Source organism: Penicillium subrubescens (genome assembly GCF_028828155.1).
Source record: "Penicillium subrubescens strain IBT 31985 chromosome Unknown utg000011l_segment0_segment0, whole genome shotgun sequence".
NCBI lineage: Eukaryota > Fungi > Ascomycota > Eurotiomycetes > Eurotiales > Aspergillaceae > Penicillium > Penicillium subrubescens.
This window is the reverse complement of record NW_026643161.1, coordinates 1,934,341-1,957,786: the sequence shown is the minus strand read 5'-3', so window position 1 is coordinate 1,957,786 and position 23,446 is coordinate 1,934,341. Positions and strand designations below refer to the sequence as shown.

Here is a 23,446-nt window from a genome sequence, read left to right as displayed (position 1 = left end):
AACAGGCCCTGGGAATCGACCGAGAGCCCAGAAACGCGGGACCTGGCAGGCCGCAGCAGTGCCAAAGCCTATTCCGCTCCACCGAGAAGGCGAAAGGCAAATCTCAATTCTCCCCGAACTTCTTGGAACTTACCATTTCCGGAGGAAGATATGAGATCACAGAGAACAGAGCAGAAAATTTCTGAGCGCTGGATTTTCTTTGCGCTTCTTCGCCGCTCGGCGTCATTATTCCAATGATGCCTGGCCCTATGCCCTATACCTATGCCACGTCCAATTTCAATCGGTCGCCTTGCAAACCGTGGGCCTTGCTTTGACACGTCCTACGCTGCAGTCCTCCCAGTCTGCGTTAGGCGGGTCCAAGCCAGTTTATTCGATTGGCAGCGCCCATGCAACAAATTGATATTTTACACCGCAGCGGGCATCTCACTGGGTACATAGGGAGGCCTGGTGAATTATGTATAAGCCTAAGCCTGAGCCTAGATGACACAGGCCACAGATACGATGGGCTGACAGGTCATGGTGGAGTTTTGGGGGGTGCGGATTACATCTGCGCTGTATCCAGCGCTGCCCTACTGTACTACTGGTAACTCTGTAACGAGTCGCATCTTCCCAGTGACGTGAAATGGAGGGGTCCTCCTCCTGCCAACGTTCTGGGCCCGCTGGCCCACCCGAGGCCTGGTCGAATCTCGCTTTCACCGAGCCGATTTTGGTGCAGTGGGGCTTAAGACCAAGAGCCAGTCGGGTCGTTGTTTGACTGGTGGCGATCGTCTTTGATGAAACGGCTAGCACAGGTACGGAGGGCGCCGTACATTATTACTACTGTACATATGCGCACCGTTCGTTCCCGGTCGGGTATGCAGTCTCTGCCAGTGCCCTTGAAGCAGGCAGTAATATCAAACAAGGACATATCTGCAGTCTATCGTGGTCGCCAACCATTTGACGTCGCTCAAGACAGTCAATTGACTCGATTCAAATCACGTCTCCGCGGGGTTTTCCCCTCTCTCAGTCTCGTCCTATCCCAGATCGGTGACAGCCAGATAGAACCCATCCCGATCTCCAACAGACCACATTCTAGACCCGACCAGACGAAAAGGTTCAACCAGGGTGACCCTTGACCCTACTACTGTAAAACAGCCTACGCCAATGACTTTGATTGCCCCAGCTTCACGCTTGGAACGGGTCCATCCGGATATCTGGTTGGGCTCTTCTTTTCTGGCATTTTTTTCTTATCCACTGTCCAGTCGTGGTCGCTCCGCTCCACCGGACGATCACCCCAGAAGGAGACCGGACAACCACGGGTTCAACGGTCGGCAATCAAAGGAGGGAACTGTATTTCGGCTGTGGTGGGAGTCGGGGAAGTGCTTGATGCTGAGAGACGTAAGGTTGTGAGGAGAAGCGTCGTGAGGGGGCAAATATGGTGGTGGTGGTCAAGGTAGGCATCTGTATTCGAGAGAACGGCGTCATCGGCACAAGAATGTGCCAAGTGATTCTCTCACTCGATGGAGATTATTCCCCCTCATTCTTGATATCGGGCGAGACGCCTGTCAGAATGTGAGAGCGCATCGATCTCCTGGGATGTACTCGCGATGAGGAATGCTCGCGTGGCAGGCCACATTCCCCGCCGTTCGTTTCAAGTACTAACTACATAAAGTACTCTATACTGTAGTGCCATTGTCTCCGACAATTCTCAAACACACTAAGCTCCACACTAAGAACTACATACTCCCAGTAGAGTATACAGGAACAATGAATGCTTCATTCATCACCAACCCCACCTACACTCCCATCACCTCCAACACCAACTCCAACACCCGCATCCTATCCCGAGTCACAAAAAAAACTCCGATTTCGCCTCTGGCCTCTCGCCTCTGACAAAGAACTCAGCCTCCACGACACGCAAACCACAAAAACCACTCATCTCACCCATAGGATACTCACCCATAGAACACCCTCACAAAAAGAGTATCCCGAACCTTTACTCACTCTCCCACCGCGCCGCAAAAGGAAATCCCAAAGAAAAGAGAGAACCAGATGGAAGAATATCTCCATGTGGCAAGTCCATCTCAGAAGAAGAAAGAGCCATCCATCACTCGGGGGTCGGCATCATACGGATGGAGTCGTCCATCCACCCCCTCCTTCACAAAGCCGCGCCAAAACCTGGATCCCCGTCGTAATGTGGCGTGGAGTCCATCAAATAAAGTTGAGTTCTAGAAGAAATGGCCCCATTAGAACCGTTCTTGTAGATAGTAGAGTTTTTTGTGCTGGTGTGTCATCGCCGGAATTGGAAGGGTGGAGTCCTTTTGTTCGGGTGTGCGGCGAGGGAGGGGGGCGGGGTTCGTTGAGTGGAAGAAGAGGGTGGGTAGACTGGTTGTGTAGGGAGGGGAGGCAAATAATTGGTAAGGATTGGAAGGAATGAATGTCTTTGGGGGGTGGTGAGTGGTTGTTGGTTTGGTGACTGGAGGTTAGGGGGGTTTGAGATGGATGGTGGTCGGAGATGGGTGTGGATGATATTGGGTTGGATCGTACTCCGTATAATGGACTCAATCAAGAGATTTAGAATGGAATTTAAGACTTGGTTATGGTAAATAGTATGTTCCTTGATACTTGCAGTTTTTCTTTAATTGATGTAAATCGTTGAATAGTATACCTAGTTGTAAGAGACAAAGGCCCGAGTATAAAAGTTCAGATATTGATCACCCATGTCCCAAGCAAGTCCAAAATCGTGGTTTTAAGATATCATTCATCCGCTACCTAGGCACACAATATCATAGAATGAAATATCCACCGGCTAGTATCAATCGTCAACGAGTGCGATGTCTTAACTCGACTCCATCCTCGGGTCAAGCGTTAACAAGAACACGAAGACACCTACCCAGTCTCATGCCTATTCGTCCCAACCTATTCCAGTATACCTCAGGAAGTAATACTTTGATTAATTAAACTAGAAACAAGAGCAATTACAGCTTAACTAGATATCCGAAATTGACAATGCGCCAGATTTAGGCCATCGTTCCTTCTACCTGGTCATGTTGAGGGCCTTTGAATCCCAACCTTGGAAAAAATACTACGTAGTTTCATACTCCTAGGTACCGAACGTCTCTACCCTCCTCGCAGGTAGATCGACGAGATAGAAAATAACGTATAAGCCAGAGACAAAGCCATGCCTGGGGGTGACGGTGTGCTTGCTACAGTGCTAGGTATGGATGGCCCGAGGATATATCTTGCATTCTACTTTAAAGGCTCAGGAAAACCACAAACTACTTAAGTCAATTTAGTATTGATGGGCATTCCACATCCATTTCAATATGTATTTTTAATGAATCAGAAGAACAACGACCGGCCATGGCTAACTTACCTCTGACCTTCATCGATGATAATGGTAAGACTACATCTACAGAGCATAAGTATTCAGGCACTACGACAAGGTCGAAACCAATTCTAATGAAACATCATTGAAACAACTAAATGAAGAACGAAATCAATTTCGCGCCCAATGTTTACCACCACAATCAACGAAGACAAAAGAAATCTTAAAACAAAAACCAGCATCAATCTCATGATATAGATACATAAATCACACAAAACCGGTGCGAACAGGAGGTCAAAGACACAAGGGGGAGAGGAAAGGAAAAGAAACATGAAAAAGGGGGATCAAACATGACAATCGTGTAAAGAAATCCAAAAACAAAAGACAGAAGCATTTTAATCAGTCACCAATTTAACCCTGGCACATAACGCAAGCCTCCTTGTTCTCAATGCTGCACTGGAGAACCTTGTCCGAGAAGATATCCTCTTCAGACTTACCCTCAGTCTCAGGCTCGGTGGACTCCTCGGACTGAACGATGGGGACGACAATAGGAGCAGTAGGCGCAGGAGTGCGAGGGCTCTCTGCGCTGGGGGTCGGAATAGCGTCCTCGGAACTGCTGGAACGAGGGACAGCAGAGTAGGCGGAACCCGCAGCACCAACGGCACGCTTCTTATACGCAGCGTTGGCGCGGGCAACGTTGGTGTCCTCGACCTTGAGCTGCTCCTGGTCGACGGTGAACTGGATAGGAGCGGAGGCGGCCATGGTACGCAGGTAGTACATGCCGGTCTTGAGACCCATCTTCCAGCCAGCAAAGTGCATGGAGGTGATCTTGCCCATGGTGGGCTCCTTCATGTGGATGTTGAGAGACTGAGACTGGTCGATGAAGGCACCACGGTCGGCGGCCATCTGCAGGATGGAGCGCTGGGAGATTTCCCAGACAGTCTTGTACAAGGCCTTGATGTCGGCGGGGATGTTGGGGATGTTCTGGACGGAACCGCCGTCGGCGATGATGCGGTTCTTCATGTTGTCGGACCACAGGCCGAGGTCGACCAGGTCCTTCAGCAGCCAGGGGTTGACCACCTGGAACTCACCAGCCAGGACACGGCGGGAGTAGATGTTGGAGGTGTAGGGCTCGAAGCACTCGTTGAAGCCCAGGATCTGGGAGGTACTGGCAGTGGGCATGGGAGCCACCAGCAGACTGTTGCGAACACCGACCTCGGCAATGCGAGCCTTCAAAGAAGCCCAGTCCCAGAGGTCAGTGGGAGTGCGGTCCCACATGTCGTACTGCAGGATACCCTGGGACACGGGAGAGCCAGGGTAGGTCTCGTAGGGGCCGAGCTTGGCAGCGATCTCAGCGGAAGCAGTGAGAGCACCGTGGTAGATGGTCTCGAAGATCTGAATGTTGAGCTGCTTGGCCTCGGGGGAGTCGAAAGGCAGACGCAGAGCGAGGAAAGCATCAGCCAGACCATTGACACCGAGGGCAATGGGGCGGTGACGGAAGTTGGACTTCTTGGCCTCGGGGACAGGGTAGTAGTTGATGTCGATAATCTTGTTCAAGTTGCGAACCAGAACCTGAACAACCTCGTGCAGCTTGCCAAAGTCATACTCGCCACGAGCAGCATCAACGAAGGTGGGGAGAGCAAGAGAAGCCAAGTTGCAGACGGCAACCTCATCAGGGGCGCTGTACTCGACAATCTCAGTGCACAGGTTGGAGCTGCGGATGGTACCCAGGTTCTTCTGGTTGCTCTTCTTGTTGCAAGCATCCTTGTACAACATGAAGGGGTTGCCAGTCTCGGTCTGAGCCTCGAGAATGGCATACCACAGCTTCTGAGCCTTGATGGTCTTACGGCCACGGCCCTCCTTCTCGTAGCGCTCATACAGAGCGTCAAACTCATCACCGTAGACATCGGCAAGACCAGGGGCCTCGTGAGGGCAGAACAGGGTCCAGTCACCGTTGGCCTCGACACGCTTCATGAAGAGATCGGGAGTCCACAGGGCATAGAACAGATCACGGGCACGGACTTCCTCCTTACCGTGGTTCTTGCGGAGATCAAGGAACTCGAAGACATCCGCGTGCCAGGGCTCCAGGTAGATGGCAAAAGCACCGGGACGCTTGTTACCACCCTGGTCAACGTAGCGGGCGGTGTTGTTGTAGACCCGAAGCATGGGAACGATACCGTTGGAGGAGCCGTTGGTTCCAGCAATGTAGGAATTGGTGGCACGAATACGGTGGACGTTCAGACCGATACCACCAGCAGTCTTGGAGATCATGGCACAAGTCTTGAGAGTGTCATAGATACCCTCAATGCTGTCCTCCTTCATATCAACCAGGAAGCAAGAGGCCAGCTGGGGCTGCGGGGTGGCGGCGTTGAACAGAGTAGGGGAAGCGTGGGTGAAATACTTTTGAGACATCAAGTTGTAGGTCTCGATGGCCTTTTCAATATCATTACCGTGAATACCCACAGCAACACGCATCAGCAGGTGCTGAGGACGCTCGGCAATGCTGCCGTTGATGCGGAGGAGATATGAGCGCTCCAGGGTCTTGAAGCCGAAGTAGTTGTAGTTGAAATCACGGTCATAGACGATAGCAGAGTTAAGCTCCTCTGCGTGCTTTTGCACAATCTCGTAAATCTCCGTGGAGATCATAGGAGCGGGCTTGTTGTTCTTAGGGTTGACATAGTTGTAGAGGTCCTCAATGACCATGGAGAATTGCTTCCGGGTCTGCTTGTGGAGGTTGGAAACAGCGATACGGGCGGCCAGGATGGCGTAGTCGGGGTGTGTGACGGTCATGTACGCCGCAGTCTCGGCAGCCTATTGTTGAAGAGCAAATCGTTAGCTTCTTCCACAAGTTCTCGAGTTTTCACCCCGTGTTATAGTGGTGGCGGCGGCATTGTCACTTACCAAGTTGTCCAGCTCGATGGTGTTAACACCCTGGTACACACCAGAGATGACCTTTTGCGTGATGGCAGCAGCATCGACGTGATCCGGGTCGAGGCCATAACAAAGCCTCGACACACGGGCGGTGATCTTGTCGAACTGCACGCGTTCTTTGCGTCCGTCTACGAGAAAACCGCGTTAGTATTTATCTTGACGTCGGTGGCAAGGCCTGCCACCATGCAGGATTGCAGTCCAACGCGTCTGCCCCGCGGCTAGTGACACGAAACGTGGGCTTGCAGAATTGAAGACGCTTACCTCGCTTGTAAACGAACATCTTGGGAATTGTGAGGAAGGGAGGAGTGGGGAGAATAGATTAGAGCAAAGGGGTATAAAGAATTGAGAAGAGAATAGAGGATGTATTAGACGTGAGGATTGAAGGGAATGATAGAATGGGAGGGGAGGATAAGTGAGGAGGGAGTGTTGTGTAGAGAGGTGGGATGGGAAGGAGAGAGAAGAGTAGCGGAGGGGCGAGGATATTTGATGTCGCCAGGGCAGACGCGTTTTTGCTCGTGAATTTTCGCGTTTGGCCTGATTCGGCTCCCTTTGCTTACCGCTGGATTACCGCGCTGAGTAATATTATTAATTGGATCGCGCTCGTCACGTGAACACGCGATGGGAGTCCACTATTGTTGAAGCCGCATGGTATCGGCAGTGATGGTACCGGGCGGACGCCCGCATTCCGGGCTCAGACAACCCGATGTCACTCGGGTTACGATGTACTATGTACGTGGACATTTCTCCTGGTCTATAACGGTCTATTGACAGGTTTATCATGAGTCACTGGTTTCCCCTTACTGACAGCCCAGGCAACCATGCATCCTCCATGCGCAGTCAATTATTAAGGGGTCAAGGGATGTATCAAGAAGCACCATAGCAATCAATTTTGCCTTTCTAAAATGACAGGCGGTGGGGCCTAGAAGCGGAAAACATGTGCAGCAACGCAATTCGAACAATGTGAAAAGTGTTCAAATCGGCTTCTCCAAGGACAAGACGATTGATAAGACACGTGTGTCGAACGATCAAAACATGGCATATCGAGAAGCCAAATATCTAACAATATATCCCAAAGCACATTGCAAAGATTCAAGCGATAAGTCTGAGATTTGTCTTACAACAGCGCGGCGGCACCGGCGAAGACAGCAGCAGCAAGAGCAGTGCCCTGGAACTGGAGACCGACAGCAGCGTTCTTGGTGGCCGTGGGAGCTGCGCTGCCAGAAGCAGAGGAGGAGGCACCACCGCTAGTACGTGAACCAGTAGAGGTAGCAAAAGCACCGGTACCAGTGGCCGAACCAGAGGTCGCGGTGGCAGTAACGAAGCCCGAGGAGCTAGCAGTGACACTGGAGATGTCTGTGGAGAATTGATCAGCTAAAAGTACTTTTTGATACCCATAAGGAAGCCGCCAGCAACGATCTTGTTATACGTATGTATATGAAGGATCTTCGTCGTGTTGGCGGCGGTAGGTGATGATATCCTTACCAACTTGGTGGCCAGCCGCGTTACAGGTGTTGGCGTAGAACTTCAGGGCCGACTGGGTCTTGTCACCGCACTTGTCCGCGATCTGAGATTCAATCTTCTTCATGTCGGAACCGCACAGGGAAGTCAGGTCGGCGGGGTTGTCCGAGTTACTAAGTGGATCAAAATGTCAATGTCAGCGTTCTCCAGATCGCGATCGGAATGTGAGTCGAGGGGCTAGGACGGTTGACTGTGCAATCACGCCGATATCGACCAGGGACTACTCACCCAATAACCGACAGGAGACAGGCAGGAGTCTGGCCAGCAGAGACGAGGTTGGCGAGGGCGACAAAGGCCACAGCGAGGATAGACTTGTTGAAGAACATGGTGAAACTGAGAGGGTTGACGAGAGTTGGATTGACAGAGATAGGATCGCACAGCGAATCTGAAGGGATTGGTGGTGGTGATAAGTAGTTGGAAGGTTAAGGACCGTGGTTTATTGCTAAAGAGCGACTGAACTTGCGACGTAAACGAGGGTGCGCAAAAGTTGAAAGTAGAAGACAAAGAGTGACGAAGGGAAAGATGGAGTCGAATCTCGAAGCGGTTCTCCTTCAGGGTGGGAAAGAAACAGGGTCCGTCGAAAGGGGAAAAGTGTGGGTTTTGGCCCCCGTTGCAGTTGGGCTTGTGTCCAATGGGTGAGCTGCGATGGATGGCTCCGCTGTGGCGCTGCTTGTATGGAGGTGGTATGAATAATACAAAAGGCGGGAAGTGAAGTATCGATCATATGGAGCATACTCACTAATACTACTTTACAGATATCACAATACTGTGTAATAGAGCATACGCCAGTATTATCTTACCCCATGTCCGTCACCAAATTAGGACTAGCGTCAGGGACCCTGAACCCTTCTGAAGGAATCAATGTCATTGATACCAGTGAGTGCATATTATGTTAATAGTCAACAATCTATATCACCTCTTCACCCCCATAATACTTCAGTAATTGCCTAGTGTTAGTATCGACTAAAGTTACGATGGCGGGTGAGGCAGGGCTGACCGCTAGTGGCTCAACTCTATCATCGGCTTCCGTCTCCAAAAATGGACTCGGCGAGCTAGTAAAAGCCAAGCCAGAAGTCTATCTATACCCATCCAAAAGATAGTCAGACTGCATCATCCATGGACTGCTGGAAGGTTCTGACCAGGGTCTTGGAAAATCTTATCAAATGGGTCTGCGTCACGATTTGGTGCAATTGATAGCAAAGATCGATAAGAAACTCCACTACACGCTTGGGATATTCTACAATGGATATAGGCAGTGTGTCATGGACCATTCGAGAGAGCGGAGAAAGATCTACCTTGCAGCGAGGCCTTTCCATTGGGATCGGGCTAGATGTTTTGTTGAATGCTAGGTAATATTATCGGAACTACGTTACCAAGTCAAGCATGTATTTTGGACGAATATGCCTTTGGTAGACACGCTTCTCTATCGTGGTAGTATGACGAGTTTGTAAGAAGCAGGTAGCGACAGTTTATGTAGTGAAATTCATGCAGCGTTGGAATGAGTATTGTCCCTTCGAACTTCTCGCTGTTCCTCGCCATTCCTGCGCTATCAGACTTGACTCCATCCAGCCAACCCAGTCTCTCTACACTGCTACACATATAGATCCGATGTATAGATAAGACAAAAAGATCCAATTCACTTTCTAAATCTATACCCCCAGCACAAAATGCAGGAATATGCAATGATAAAACATAATATCAAATTCTATAACGCTAGCACATGCTCTCCATCACCCATCCACCTCCAACCCAAGGTAGACTTCCTTACTATCCTTCCTTACAACCTCTCCCAAGCCGGATCATGAATACTAGAAACAACCTCCTGCACCGGCAACCTAAACTCAACAATCTCCCTCCCATTAACCAAATCATTCTCCCTCGCCCTAATATCCGCCTGCACCTCATCCCCCGCAATCCCCGCCTTAACATGCCTCCTAACCAACCTCTTCCTCGCAACCTCAAAATCAACATCCACAAACCACAACTCATCCATCAAGCTCGCAACCTCATCCCAAGGCTCCTTATTCAAACTCAAATAATTGCCCTCGAAAAAAATCACCCTTACACCTGGGTCAATGGCAATATCATCCTCGACGGGATCTTTAACCGCATGGTCAAAGCTGGGCGCGTAGATGGGTTTTGTGGAGGGTGTGAGGGGTTCGCGGAGGGCGCGGACGAGATGGAGGAATTTGTAAGGGTCGAAGGTGAATGCTGCGCCGCGGCGGGCGAAGGCTTGTGTTGGGTTAGGGAGGGCGGAGAGTTGGGCGCGGGTTAGATGGTAGCCGTCCATGGGGAGGGATGTGGCGATTGGAGTTCTGCATGAGGTGGAAGAGGAAGGGTTTTCGGAGGCGTGGAGTTGGTTGATGCGGTGGGACATTGTGCTGGCTAGTTCGGTTTTGCCGGAGCCTGGGATGCCGCTTACGGCTATCATGAGGCGGGCGTTGGAGGGGGTGGAACAGTATTTGGCTGGAGGGAGGAGATGAGATGGTTAGCCGGTGATTCATGAGGAAAGGTAGAAGGTAGGAATGTGTCTTTGTGTTGGCATTGGCTTGATACCAGCCAGTCAATCCCAAGGGGCGCGCGGGAGTGTTGATTAGGAGGAGGTTCATTTCAATCCACATACCCCAGGTCTTCTTGACCAAACGATCAACCTGCTCATCCATAATGGCAGACGTGCCCTCCGAGCCAGCAACAACAGGCCCCGCTCCAATATGCGTATCGATACAAGACACCGTGGGCAAAAGCCAACCGGCAAAGACGCAAAGACTGTGGGATACGCAAGTCGTCGCGTGCGGAGGTAATACAAGCTCTCCGGTGTCGGCCCTCACAGCAAATTCAACAAAAGCAAACGCAATTGGGAGCCGGGTATAGCGCGGGGGTATAGACAGCGAGGAGGAACAGTTGCGGTCAATTCTCGAGGGGTAGGGGTTGGTTTATGAGGGGAAATGGGTCTGAATTGCGCGCGCGATAACGGATTTGGCGGGGTTCCTCCATGAGTGAGTTCCGGTGGGGACTGCTGTGCTCCGAGGCTGTTCATACGTCACAAAGGATTGGAAAAAATAGGCCGCTGGGCCCACCGGGGTTAAATTGGTCAAATTGCGATGCTGATGATAGGGTAAATTCACTTACGAGGGGCATATCAAGCAACAAATATGATTGAACTTGGGAGATCTATCTTCCAGGATAATTTTGCGCTAGAAGTAAGCTTATCTGATACTGAAGATGACATCATCCGCCTGCCACAGTTCCGATTGCAAGCATGTACTTTTATTAAAGATGAGATAACTTGAGATAAATCAAGCTCTGATCAGATATGAATACATAAAGATGAACATGTCCGAGTTAAGTGACCTGCCCAGTCAAACAATCAAAGTTCAGACTGCAAACCAGTGCAGCCTTGATGGAACAATCATCCCCACGAGTCATGTAAAGAGAAAAGGACACCCTCGGATAAATGTGTTCAGATGAAGCCAAGATGACCTGGAACATACATCCCACTATCCTCTCAACGCCGATGATCAGAAATAGCCCATTGAAGAAAACGCCCCATAGATGGCCCCGATTGCCGAAAGATTTGAAAAAAAAAACTAAACACGCCGTCATTAAAAGTGTATGTTGTTTCGAAAAGCACCGACGATTTTACTCGGTGCCTTCATTTTCATTGCGCTCGGCACTGGCATTCAGCCCACGGCCAATGGTGCGCGAGAGACCAGCCCCGGCCCACCAGTCATCAGGAATATCCTCTCGACGAGCCAGTCGGTCCAGAATGGCCTGCATCTGTTGGAGATCTGGGTCGCCCGGTTCGGGGAAGGAGAAAGAGATTGTAGGAATAGGAGGGTGGCTGCTCATGGTGGAATTCACGCCCGGGGAGGGGCGCACCGAGGGCGGGACAACGTAGCGATGATAGTTAACAGGGGTATCATCGTCATCCTCATCGGAAGAAGACAAGTCACAGGGATGAAGGGTACTCGGGTACGGATCAAGCATCAGATGCATGACGCGCGAATTATCTGGTGGAAGCATCGCCGAAGCTAAGTCGCGTCTGGACTCATTAAAGCGTCTAGTCTGAGCCGCTACCATTGACGCCCAAGTTGTGTCGTTGGAAGGTGTGTTCGCATCCGGAGTGATAGTAGACAGCAAAGTTTCCCATGCATCATTTTCGCGCTCCACATCAGGACTCGGACTCCGCTGGCGATCTCCGAGACCATCGATGGTGAAATCACGGGATGGCCGGCTTGGCACGTTGCCGGCACGATAGTCTTGTAGTGTACGGGGAGGAATGCTGTGAGGGCGGGACTCAGAAAGGCGCATGGAAGGAAGGGGAAAAGGAGGCAGTTGCACGCTCTCCGTCGGTGGACGGGGAGAAGTAGAAGTGCGGTAGGCCACTGCCGGAGCAAAGCCTGGTGTCAAATGAGGACGGACGGTATCGCGCGATGAAGCGCCAGCGCGAGCAGCCAGGTACTCCGACAATTCGCGACGGGAGCGTTCGCCCAGGTGCTCGCCCATGCGTTGACGGTGGCGTTCGTCCACGAGGTCGATGATGCGTTGCGATTCTGAACGCGTGGCACCACGACTCAACGCTTCGCGCCGACTGGTATCCAAATCTAACCCGTCCTCACTGACACCCAGATTCAGCACAGGTGAGCGAAGACCGAGTTGAGGCTCACCCACACCGCGTTGAATCTCGTCGAGAACTTGGGAATGGAATGCGGACATCAACCGGCGCGCGCGGGAGGTAGTGTGCGACGACGGGCGACGGGTCGCGTTTGTACGGCGAATGGAGGATCTCGCTGCGGCTGTGTGGTCTTTTTCCAGCGCAGACTTGAGAGTATCGGCCTCGGAAGGCTCGCGCCACATCCTGAGATCATGTTAGTCAACGCGGCGACGAGGTGGCGCATGCGACAGAAACAAGCAGCCAAACAAAGGAGACAGGCACGTACGGAATACCCATTTTTGAAAATGGAAAAAAGGACAGATTAAAAGAATGGGGAAAAAAATGAGAGAAAAGACAGATAAATGATTAGACGCGACCCCGGGCAATCGACGTAGTAGTGGGGATGGGGGAATGGAGTCCGATCGGAAGAGGAGATTGGGAGAGTTCGGGATTTCCTGGCCAAAGTCAAAAGGACGGGGAATCTGCCTGAGGCTAGAAACCTGGCGGCTGGGAAACGGCTCACGTGACACTGACCTGAAGGGGTTGCTGGCATCTCTCCGCTAGCCCACTCCCCAATCAACAGACAGACTCTCTTCCAGCTCTGCTACCATGACACATTGGCTGTGAAAATACTAAGTTGTTATGCCTGAATTTGATGGCTTACTTGATTCACGGATCGCCTATACGATTGCCCGATAATGCCTTTGGAAAAGATCAATTCATCTCTCGTTCAGCAAGCAGCTGCTACACTAACCAGAGAACTGACCTGAATAGGATGACAGTACAAGTTCGAATCATGCTTGATCCCGACCCCATTATCTTACTACAAGGCCGTTTTGCATTTCAGCCTCCCACGGTACCGCGCGCATGCTCTTTTGGTATTTGACCAGACCCGCGAAGATGCTCTAACCCCGCGCTCTGGCGACCCTGAAACCCCTCCTTCGATGTGCCGAGATCCCGTTATACCTTCGAGCCGGTAGTGACATATCTGCACAACGCCTGATCGGATTGGTTATCCTAGCCTCGGAATCAACCCGTGCTGGGTCAATCGAACCTGAATTGAGAACCGGCCATGTGACTATGGAAACTGCCCACCTATACTGAAGCATGAGAACCTCGACGGGGCAAGTCCAGGGCTTTTCTCCTGTGCAGTCGATATAACATTTGGATGGCATTTTGTGGATTGATTTTTCTACGGTTGAAAGCAACCATTTCCACGGAACAAGCCCTGACTATACTGTGCCCTCGATCGCTGGAATGGGGCGAGTGGAGTTTCGATTGTGATCGAGTGGGCCATTGAAGTGGCTTGAAAAAAACAATCCTATGGCCTATTAGCCTGTTCTACTTTATCACTCGTTTTGCTTCAAAAGATTTCATAATTATATATTTATCGATCTAACACACGCGTAATTTGAACATTCAGTCTTTGTGATTTGAGCATCGGCTATCGTTCTACCTGAAGTGGGGCTTGGGCATGAAAACAAACCTGCATTAGAGGAATGACTATTTGGTTAAACCTAGGACCTCATAGTCGTATATAATTCTCTTCATGATTGTTTCTCTTCGCACAATCCCAATAGCCAGGGAGGGGTCAAGGGCTGTTGACGATTCAATCCCGTAAGCAGGGGCTGTAGGGCTGATCGGCGGCGTTCAGCACAGCCGCAGCATCATGCGGCGGGCTGTGTGTGGAGAAGGGAAAGTTCAAAACAACCACCATTTGCACCCCCAACGCTCTTCACACCAGTCCCTGGTCCGATATACGTTGGTCTGGTCTAGTTGCACCGGAGAATCCCAAAATCACCTGTCCTCCTCGAATGCGCATTGTCTGTTCGTCAACATCCGCTCGCTGGGGAATGGCAGCGAAGTCCCTCCTGTAATGCTCGCTTGGTGAGACCCGCGATCCCTCCTTCCCCCAACACTCGCATACGACCAGCAGCCTCGCATGCCAGGCCCCTCGGGTCGTTTGCAATCCGATCGCTTTGAGATTGACTAACAATCTCGACTATTTAGACCTGGCGGACATGATCTTTGAGACTATTGCCCTTGGCTCCTGCCTTCTTCCCTAGCTTTTAGCTTCCACCCCACCCCCGTCCACCTGAGACCGCATTCTGAGACCGGCACTCGGATCAACATCATACTGGGACTTCAGCTCGTTTTGACGACCTGCTGTGATGGTTTCCCGCTCCAGCGAAACCAGTGAGGGGCAGCGCCCCCTCACCCCCTCCAGGACGCCCGGCACACCCATGAAACCGCGATTGGCCCGAATCAGCACCAGCCCGACCAAGCGAGACGAGAAACCGAAGGAAGATAATAAAGTGCTGAAGTCGTCGGCCATGGATGTGGCGGAGCTCAAGGACTACGTATGTTTGGCCCCGGATGTCGCCTCTCGTCGCGTGCCCGCATATTGGAGGAATCGCTAACAAATGTGTTTCTCTTCGATAGCAATTGGGTGATTGCCTGGGGAAAGGCGCCTTCGGATCGGTCTATCGAGCATTGAACTGGAACACCGGGGAGACTGTTGCGGTGAAGCAAATCAAGTTGACGGACCTTCCCAAGACTGAATTGCGTGTGATCATGGTACTGAAGCCCTTCAATCTCTCATACGGGTCTCACTGCTAATACGAGTTGTCTTAGTTGGAAATTGATCTGCTCAAAAACCTCGATGTAAGACATCCCGCGCGCCTCGCAAGGAACATCCGCTGACCCAAACAACAGCATCCGAACATTGTCAAGTACCATGGATTTGTCAAATCCGTGGAAACCTTAAACATTATCCTAGAGTATGTACCTGAATGGTAACGAACATGGCTTATGACACAGGACCGCTAACTTGGAATTACAGATACTGTGAGAATGGCTCGTTGCACTCTATCGCGAAGAACTTTGGCCGGTTTCCCGAGAACTTGGTCGGTCTGTACATGTCCCAGGTCCTTCATGGACTGTTGTATCTGCACGAACAAGGTGTTATCCATCGGGATATTAAGGGTGCCAATATTTTAACCACAAAAGAGGGCCTTGTCAAACTAGCTGATTTCGGTGTGGCCAGCCGGACTACGGGGTTGAGCGAGTCAAGCGTGGTCGGAACTCCATACTGGATGGCCCCGGAGGTCATCGAGCTATCGGGAGCAACGACGGCATCAGATATTTGGAGCTTGGGATGTACTGTGATTGAGCTGCTTGAGGGCAAGCCTCCGTATCACAACCTTCAGCCCATGCCTGCTCTGTTCCGGATTGTCAATGATGATCACCCTCCTCTTCCCCAAGGCGCCTCGCCGGTATGTAAACACTCAGGGGAAACCGTTGCTCATCTTACTAAAAGTGCACATAGGCTGTGAAAGACTTCTTGATGCAATGCTTCCAGAAGGACCCCAATCTTCGAGTATCCGCGAGGAAGCTCCTCAAGCACCCGTGGATTGTCAATGCTCGCCGGACTGATTCGGTCGTCCCGAAGAAGTCCACAGAGTATGAAGAAGCCGTCAAGAGTGTGCAGGAATGGAACGAAGCTTTGCGATCTCCCGGTGCTGGTACTTCGAGAAAGTCGAACAAATTCGACCCAAATGCCGGGCCATTGCCTGCTGCCCGTAGCAGCTCCCTTGTGGATACGCTGCCATCCCCAACATCCATCAAGACCGCCGATCGTTTCCGATCTCCATCCTCTAATGAGGATGATAATTGGGACGATGACTTTGTCACCGCTATCTCCCCAAGTGCTCTGCAGCTGCCTCATTTGAGGCCTCATGACAACTTCGGTGGGAAGCTTTCCTCTGAGAAGCTCAAAGCGTTTGCGTCCCTTGACGGAACTATGCTTAGATCAGAGGACAGCTTTGAGGAATTTGAAGAGAACTCCCGCGGGTCCATTCAAGCGGAGAATGATCCCCTCCAGACAATCCGCCCATACCCAGCCAAGACACCATCAGCGGAGCCGTCCAAGTCTCGCAGCTCGACAAGGCGCCAACCGAGTAAGGTGCAACAGGCGTCAGCCTTGCAAAATGGTCCTATCCTGACTCAAACCCCTGCACCCCCGGTGAGACGACCTCGTCCAGCCGCTCTGTACAAGGAAAACTCCGTCGAGGATTACACGGACCTCATCATGGCCAACGAGGATGTCCTAGATCGAAAGTTAGGGGTGTTCCAGGTATGCTACTGCACATTCAACAAAAACTATTGACTGTCAACTTTACTGACCAATATTTCAGGAATTCGACGATGACCCCGCCTCTCCAACTCATGACAAAGATTGGCATTTTGACGATGAGTTGACTGGTCATCATCCACAGTTGCGGAAACAGCTCTCTGTGAAGCGTGATCGCTCCACTATCGAGATCCAGAAATTTGCAGAGAATGAGAGTGATGAGGATTTCTCTGACATCCTTGGAGCCGATCAAGTGGCTCTGGATAAACCGGAGAGTGACGATGGCTCCGATCAAAGTACCCTCATGCTGAACTCCAAGTTGTCTAACAATTCCTGGCTCGGTGATCAGGACGATGACGACGACCCTTTCGCGCAATTGGAGGAAGGCTTTGACGAAATGGATCTGGAAGCCAACATTGCTCGCGACAAGTATGCCCGTCTCCGGAATCAAGTCGAAGGGCTGGTGGGATCTCTTAAGACATCTCAGGACGAGGATGTTCTAGCGGAGATCTCCGAACAGCTTCTCACGATATTTTGTGATCTTCCAGAGACAAAGAACATCATCATCAGCGCTCATGGCATGCTCCCTATTCTAGAGATTCTCGACACCTCACGCCGCCGGGACATCGTCTTTTGTCTGCTGAGAGTGGTCAACGCGATCATCTACAATGACTACGAGATTCAAGAGAACCTATGCTTCGTCGGCGGCATCCCTATTGTCAATGAGTTTGCATCGAAGAAATATCCCCGCGAGATTCGTCTGGAAGCTGCCGCCTTTGTGCAGCAAATGTACCAGACATCCACTCTCACGCTTCAAATGTTTGTCAGTGCCGGTGGTCTCAATGTCTTGGTTGAGTTTTTGGAGGATGACTATGAAGATGAGCGTGACCTGGTGTTGATTGGAGTGAACGGTATCTGGAGTGTCTTTGAACTACAAGTAAGTGGCTCTCGATCGGACGGAGTTATTGATACATTGGCACTGACGGCCGTTTTTTAGGGCTCCACGCCGAAGAACGACTTTTGCAGGATTTTGTCCCGCAATTCCGTACTAGATCCTCTTTCCCTCGTTTTGAGTCGAGTCTTGGACGAGGAAGGAGAGCTGGCTGAGGTCATTGAAGGTCGCATCGCCAACATCTTCTTCATTTTCTCGCAGGCCGAGAATCATGTGAAGGAGATGGTGGCAGAGCGAACTGTTCTGCACCGTAAGAGATTTGAGTGTCCACCCGAGATTCAGGAGATGTACTAACAATGTTTGATAGGGGTCCTCAAAGAACTTCGACGAATGTCGCCTGTCCACCAGGTCACGATGTTGAAATTCATCAAGAATCTCTCCATGCTGTCGACCACCTTGGACTCGCTTCAGAATTCCAACGCTATCGATGTGCTCACTGAACTCCTCCAGTCTACCATGAAGCGTAGCCACTTCCGCGAAGTCTCGAACCAAATCCTCAACACCATTTACAACATGTGCCGTCTCAACAAGACCCGACAGGAGGATGCCGCGCTCAATGGCATCGTACCCTTGCTCCAGAAGATTGTCAAGACGGAACGGCCCTTGAAAGAGTTTGCTCTACCCATTCTCTGCGACATGGCCCAGTCGGGTAAGGTCGGTCGCCGAGAGTTGTGGCGCAACAAGGGTCTCGCATTCTATATCTCTCTACTTGCGGATCCGTACTGGCAGGTTACAGCTTTGGATGCGATTTTCACTTGGTAGGTTTTGGAAAGATATAATTGTGGCTCTATATTTCAAACTAACGGTTTACAGGCTTCAAGAAGAAACTGCCAAGGTCGAAGAGCACCTTTTGGAAAACCGACATGACAAGATGTCTTTCACGGATGCTATCGTGCGATGCTTGACGCTTTCCAAGGCCAATGCTTTTGAAAATCTGCTTGAGCCCCTGCAAAAGCTTTTACGATTGAGTCCCCCCGTAGCATCAACTCTGGCTCGGGCCGACCTGTTCACCAGACTGGGACAGAAGCTTCACCACAACAAAGCCGCCATCCGACTCAACCTCCTACGTATTATCTCCAGCATCTGTGATTCCAGCGAGCAACAGGGCGGCTTACTTGCTACGTATGGCCTGCTGGATGCGATTCGGGAACTCGAACACGATCCCGCCATCCTGGTGCGAGACATGGCAGGAAAACTAGTCCAATCTAGCGAACGGGGCAATAATTCCCTCGGTCTCATGCGCAGACCTACTAGCCGCCGCAAGAGTACCTCCACCTCCAGCCCCAACCCTTTCGCCGGCTCTACACCTTCCACTCCCTCCGCCAATCGTTCCAGTCAATCCCGTGCCTTCCTCGAAGGCCGTGAAACACCCCGTCACCCCCGAAATGCCCTCAGCGGCTCCTCTCTCGCTCTCCGGCCGGGTAGCCGTGATGGCAGTACCTCCTCTCTAGGCTCTGCCCTTAATGGCAGCGCTGCGGCTGCTCGACCTCGAATGCCTCGAGGCATTTCCAACCGCCTCTCACAGGTTGAACTCCTCCAGGATGATGATAAAGCCCCAAATTCGCTCAGTCGGCGAGCCTCTATCATTCCCCGTCGTCGACGTCCTACCATTGCTGATTCCGAGTGGACATGAACATCCTGGGTGTGCGAACTGAACTTAGTCAAGCAAGTTTTGCACTCTTTGTGATTTTGTTTTGTTTTGTTTGTTTGTTGGTGAAAACCAGGCGGCGTCGAGAAAAAAAGATGGGGACTGGGTTAAAGGGATAATTTTCTTTTTCTTTTGTTTAAACAGTTTCCTTTTCCGCTGCCTATGTTGAAGCACTGGCTGCTGCACATAAGAGCCTACATAAACTTTTCAATGACACATAATTACTCGCTGTTATACACATGGTCTATTCTTCTGAACATAGAACTCCAGATATAAATTTTCACATCAACACATTTTTTCTGCCATCGCCACCCAGATGCCCGGGTTGTGTTCCTGAATCTCGTGGCGATGACGTCGATTGTATACATCTCGGGATCACGTGCATCCCATGCGGCCCGAGACCGGGCAAGCAACAGCCGATTGGTGGCGAGGCCGCTTCAAAAAAATCTCCTGGATCAACACATCGACTCTCCCAAGTCCGTTCCCTAACGATGGAGTGAAGCACAGACTATACACACCTGTCCCTAGAATTTGCGCCATATTTCTGTCGCTTTAGGATTGCAATCGCTGGAATGAGCGCTGCGCTTCGCGTACCGCTGCGGGCCTGCGCCAATCCCGCCACGGTTATCGGACAATCGTTCAAACCCTCGATTTCGACTTCGATTTCCATTCCCGCCGGCGCATCGTTCCATACACACTCGAAATCTGCTCTGCACACGTCGCCAGTAACGTGCGCAAATACTGTGAAGTCATGGGGTCCTCCACAGAATTGCACAAACTCGATCTCGGCGACTGCGAAACGGTCTTTTGCCAGTAGGACTTCGTCGCTGCTTTCCGCAGAGGCTTCGAGTTTGAAGAGTAATGCCGCGGAGGTCAAGTCAAGCCCCGCGCTGAGGAATTATGCCAAATATTTGGTGATACTGGGTCTGCTTGGTGCTGGAGCATTTGCGTTCTCAGATAATGTCCAGCATATTTATGGTGCGGCGCAGAGAAGTGGGCGTGTGGTTGGTACTCTAGCCGTTTGTATCAATGAGTAAGTGGACTGGAAACATACACTGCGCATATGGCCAAGGAACGAAGATATACTAATTCGATTTCACCTGTTAGCTACCGCGTTACCCTCAATCAAGCCGCCGTCGCATCCCCCGAAGACTACGACGCTCTAATCCGCGCATGCCACAAGCGCTGTGCAGAGCGCACCCTGCGCGTATTGGAGAAGAACGGGTCAATCTTCATCAAGCTTGGCCAGCATCTTAGCAGCATGGGCTACCTCCTCCCTATCGAATGGACCTCGACTTTCATCCCGCTTCAGGACAAATGCCCCGTCTCATCTATCGAGTCAATCGAACAGATGTTCGTTACCGACACTGGCCAGACAATCGACGAGCTATTCAGTTCGTTCGAGCCCACGCCTATAGGTGCAGCCTCTCTTGCTCAAGTTCATATCGCCACGCTGAAAGAGACTGGTCAGAAAGTTGCTGTCAAGGTGCAGCATCCTGCTCTTGCGGAGTGGGTGCCGCTGGATCTTTCGTTGACTCGGTTTACGTTCTCGATGCTCAAGCGCTTCTTCCCGGAATATGACCTTGAGTGGTTGTCGCGAGAGATGGATTTGTCTCTGCCTGTTGAATTGGATTTCCGTATGGAGGCTCAGAATGCTACCGCTGCCAGCGAGTATTTCAAGAAGCACTCTGACGCGCCATTGGTTATTCCCGAAGGTAAACACAGTCATTGATTCCACGGACTTGAATTACCAATACTAACCACTATTTAGTGATGTGGTCGCAAAAGCGCATTCTCGTCATGGAATTCATCGCCGGCCGCCGCCCCGACGACCTCGCCTTCCTCGACGCCAACAACATCGACCGCGACGAAGTCTCCGCCGCATTCGCCCACATCTTCAACGAAATGATCTTCGGCGACGAAGCCCCGCTACACTGCGACCCTCATGGCGGCAACATCGCCATTCGTCCCAACCCTACCCGCAGCCATCCCAACTTCGACATCATCCTGTACGACCACGGTCTATACCGCAACATCGACCGCGATCTGCGCCGCAACTACGCCAAGCTGTGGCTTGCTGTGATTGACGCCGATGTACCCCGGATGCGCGAGTATGCCTACAAGGTGGCCGGTGTCACAGACGAGCAGTTCCCACTCTTTGCTAGCGCTATTACCGGTCGTGATTATAGCGTGTTGACGAAGAAGAACGTTGCTTCTGCGCGGACGGCTGAGGAAAAGAAGGAGGTCACGAGTGCTCTGGGCGAGGGCATGTTGCAGCAGCTTGTCGTGTTGCTCGGCCAGGTACCGCGTATTATTTTGTTGATTTTGAAAACGAATGATTTGAGTATGCCTCCCCCTTTCAATCGTGATACGACATATACCCTGAAATTACTGTATGTACTAACAACCCTTTCCCTCCCTTTCAGCCCGCAGTCTCGACGAAAACCTCCACACCCGCCAAGGCCCCATGCGCACATTCCTCATCCTAGCGCGATACGCCACCCGCACCGTCTTTGAAGAACAAATGGAATCCATCCGTGAATCGGGCGGTGTCTTCATGAACTTCTTCCAGTTCCTGTCCGCGTGGGCTGGCTTCCTCCGCGTCGAAGTGAGACTATCTGTCTATGAGACTGTGTTATCGTTGAAGAGTCGCTTTGGACTGCAGACTGGCTTTTAGACTTAGTCTGTGGTGTCGTGTTGTGGATAATGTGGAGAGAATTGTTGATGTAAATATGTATTCCCTGGTTTCCCTTTTTTGTTTCACGGGCACGGATTGTCTTGGCCGGTCTATCTGTGCATCAGCGATGGCGTTATTCCGTTTCTTCGGTTCTTGTCGAGATGTTTCTCGTTCAAGGATCGCCTCTCTTGATTTTGTTCTGTTCGGTCTACTGTCCTGTCCTGATATGTCGTTGGTCTTTCATGGACTACGAGTAACGGACTATTTGTATAGATACATTTGTTCATAGACACTCAAAAGATATAGACGATTACATCTTTTTCAACGATTATTCCAGAACTACCTGCTCTTACAAGCGAATAGCCTCACAAGATACAGCTACAATTTACAAGAATCAAAAGAAATCCTGATATCATCGTTTCATTAGAAACTATCACGGCCCACGCTTTTCAGAATAGAGAATATCGATCGAGGATCCCAGGTACCAAGCCGCCACAGAAAAAACTAAAAAATATAAAAGGTGATCTGAAAAAGCCATGAAAGAACCGCAGAACATGAAAAAAGGGAAATTCTGTACAGCAAACAAATATACCAATTTGTTTGAAAAAATCATCCATGACAAGACCAGACCAGGACCAGGCTTCAGCTCTCTTGGGTATAAGTCTGTCCGTCCGGTCGTCCGATGATCAAAACCAACTAACTCACTAAGTCTCCATCCTGACCTTTTGCCTGCTCTGCATTTCGGAATGGGGAGTATGCATGTGCAAGTGCACACTACTAACGGGAATATCCTCGATCAAACGATTGTGCTGGGTGACAATATTCTCGAAGGGGAATGGGATGTGGTTGTAAAAAGAATGTATTGTTCGACAGACATGTCCGCTCCGCTCCGCTTTACAGGGAAGCGGCAGGGCTGCCGGCGGTAGGGATGTCAGCCATGGAGGCGCCCGTCCCGGAGAGATCGGTGGATCGGGCCTTGGGGTTCTTGGTGTAGTAGTCGGAGATGGCGGACTTGATGGCGTCCTCAGCGAGCATGGAGCAGTGCACTGAAACAACACAGTTAGCAACACGAAACACAAGGGTTGGGGCATCCACATACACTTAACAGGAGGCAAGCAAAGCTCCTTCGCCACATCGGTATTCTTAACCTTACCCGCCTCCTCCAGGGTCATACCGCGGACGAGCTCAGTCAGATAAGACGACGAAGCAATAGCGCTACCACACCCGAAAGTCTTAAAGACAACGTCATCGATGCGACCTGATTCCTTGTTCACACGAATCTGGAGCTTCATGACATCGCCACAAGCGGGGGCTCCAACGAGACCGGTACCAACGTCCTGGTCACCCTTCTTCATGGATCCGACATTGCGGGGGTTGTTGTAGTGATCCAAGACCTTCTCGTGGTAGCTCCTCCGCTGGGTCGGGGCGGGGGTCTGACGCTGGATAGTAGGCTGGACGGACTGCAGGCCTGCGAGGGGAGCGAAGGCACGGGGCGCCGCAACGCCGACGCGGGGGGCGACGGTGACGAGACGCTTGAACATTGTGATGGTGATGGATTTGAGGTTGTGGTTGGTATGTGTATGATTTGATGATGGTTTTTGAGTGTTGTGGTGATGGTTGATGGGAG

General features: G+C 51.2%; 7 protein-coding genes across 7 annotated transcripts; 2 read left to right on the top strand and 5 right to left on the bottom strand.

Annotated features, from left to right (window-relative positions):
- Positions 1-3,718: 3,718 nt before the first annotated feature.
- On the bottom strand, positions 3,719-6,518 carry N7473_013010 (ribonucleotide-diphosphate reductase subunit RNR1; the record flags this gene model as incomplete). Its single annotated transcript, XM_057158949.1, has 3 exons — positions 3,719-6,118; positions 6,209-6,366; positions 6,500-6,518. The coding sequence occupies 3 exons, from the start codon at positions 6,516-6,518 to the stop codon at positions 3,719-3,721; spliced, it is 2,577 nt and encodes an 858-aa protein (XP_057002903.1).
- Positions 6,519-7,352: 834 nt separating this feature from the next.
- On the bottom strand, positions 7,353-8,082 carry N7473_013009 (putative GPI anchored cell wall protein; the record flags this gene model as incomplete). Its single annotated transcript, XM_057158948.1, has 3 exons — positions 7,353-7,591; positions 7,721-7,869; positions 7,985-8,082. The coding sequence occupies 3 exons, from the start codon at positions 8,080-8,082 to the stop codon at positions 7,353-7,355; spliced, it is 486 nt and encodes a 161-aa protein (XP_057002902.1).
- A 1,283-nt stretch (positions 8,083-9,365) lies between these two features.
- N7473_013008 (kinase-related protein) lies at positions 9,366-10,710 on the bottom strand. Its single transcript, XM_057158947.1, has 2 exons — positions 10,380-10,710; positions 9,366-10,222 (listed from the first exon to the last, which is right to left on the bottom strand). Exons 1-2 carry the CDS (start codon positions 10,417-10,419, stop codon positions 9,534-9,536), a joined length of 729 nt encoding a protein of 242 aa, XP_057002901.1. The 5' UTR covers positions 10,420-10,710; the 3' UTR covers positions 9,366-9,533.
- Positions 10,711-11,000: 290 nt separating this feature from the next.
- On the bottom strand, positions 11,001-12,812 carry N7473_013007 (uncharacterized protein). Its single transcript, XM_057158946.1, has 2 exons — positions 12,697-12,812; positions 11,001-12,614 (listed from the first exon to the last, which is right to left on the bottom strand). The coding sequence occupies exons 1-2, from the start codon at positions 12,705-12,707 to the stop codon at positions 11,396-11,398; spliced, it is 1,230 nt and encodes a 409-aa protein (XP_057002900.1). The 5' UTR covers positions 12,708-12,812; the 3' UTR covers positions 11,001-11,395.
- Positions 12,813-14,124: 1,312 nt separating this feature from the next.
- Positions 14,125-19,382, top strand: N7473_013006 (serine/threonine-protein kinase). Its single transcript, XM_057158945.1, has 11 exons — positions 14,125-14,297; positions 14,421-14,770; positions 14,853-14,987; positions 15,045-15,074; positions 15,126-15,190; positions 15,253-15,685; positions 15,739-16,545; positions 16,607-17,479; positions 17,540-17,744; positions 17,802-18,252; positions 18,308-19,382. The coding sequence occupies exons 2-11, from the start codon at positions 14,582-14,584 to the stop codon at positions 19,125-19,127; spliced, it is 4,008 nt and encodes a 1,335-aa protein (XP_057002899.1). The 5' UTR covers positions 14,125-14,297; positions 14,421-14,581; the 3' UTR covers positions 19,128-19,382.
- A 332-nt stretch (positions 19,383-19,714) lies between these two features.
- N7473_013005 (ABC1 kinase family protein) lies at positions 19,715-21,819 on the top strand (the record flags this gene model as incomplete). The annotated part of the gene is made up of 4 exons (XM_057158944.1): positions 19,715-20,175; positions 20,250-20,857; positions 20,914-21,486; positions 21,569-21,819. The coding sequence occupies 4 exons, from the start codon at positions 19,715-19,717 to the stop codon at positions 21,817-21,819; spliced, it is 1,893 nt and encodes a 630-aa protein (XP_057002898.1).
- Positions 21,820-22,713: 894 nt separating this feature from the next.
- On the bottom strand, positions 22,714-23,360 carry N7473_013004 (iron-sulfur cluster assembly scaffold protein; the record flags this gene model as incomplete). Its single annotated transcript, XM_057158943.1, has 2 exons — positions 22,714-22,865; positions 22,919-23,360. 2 exons carry the CDS (start codon positions 23,358-23,360, stop codon positions 22,714-22,716), a joined length of 594 nt encoding a protein of 197 aa, XP_057002897.1.
- Between the last annotated feature and the right edge of the window lie 86 nt (positions 23,361-23,446).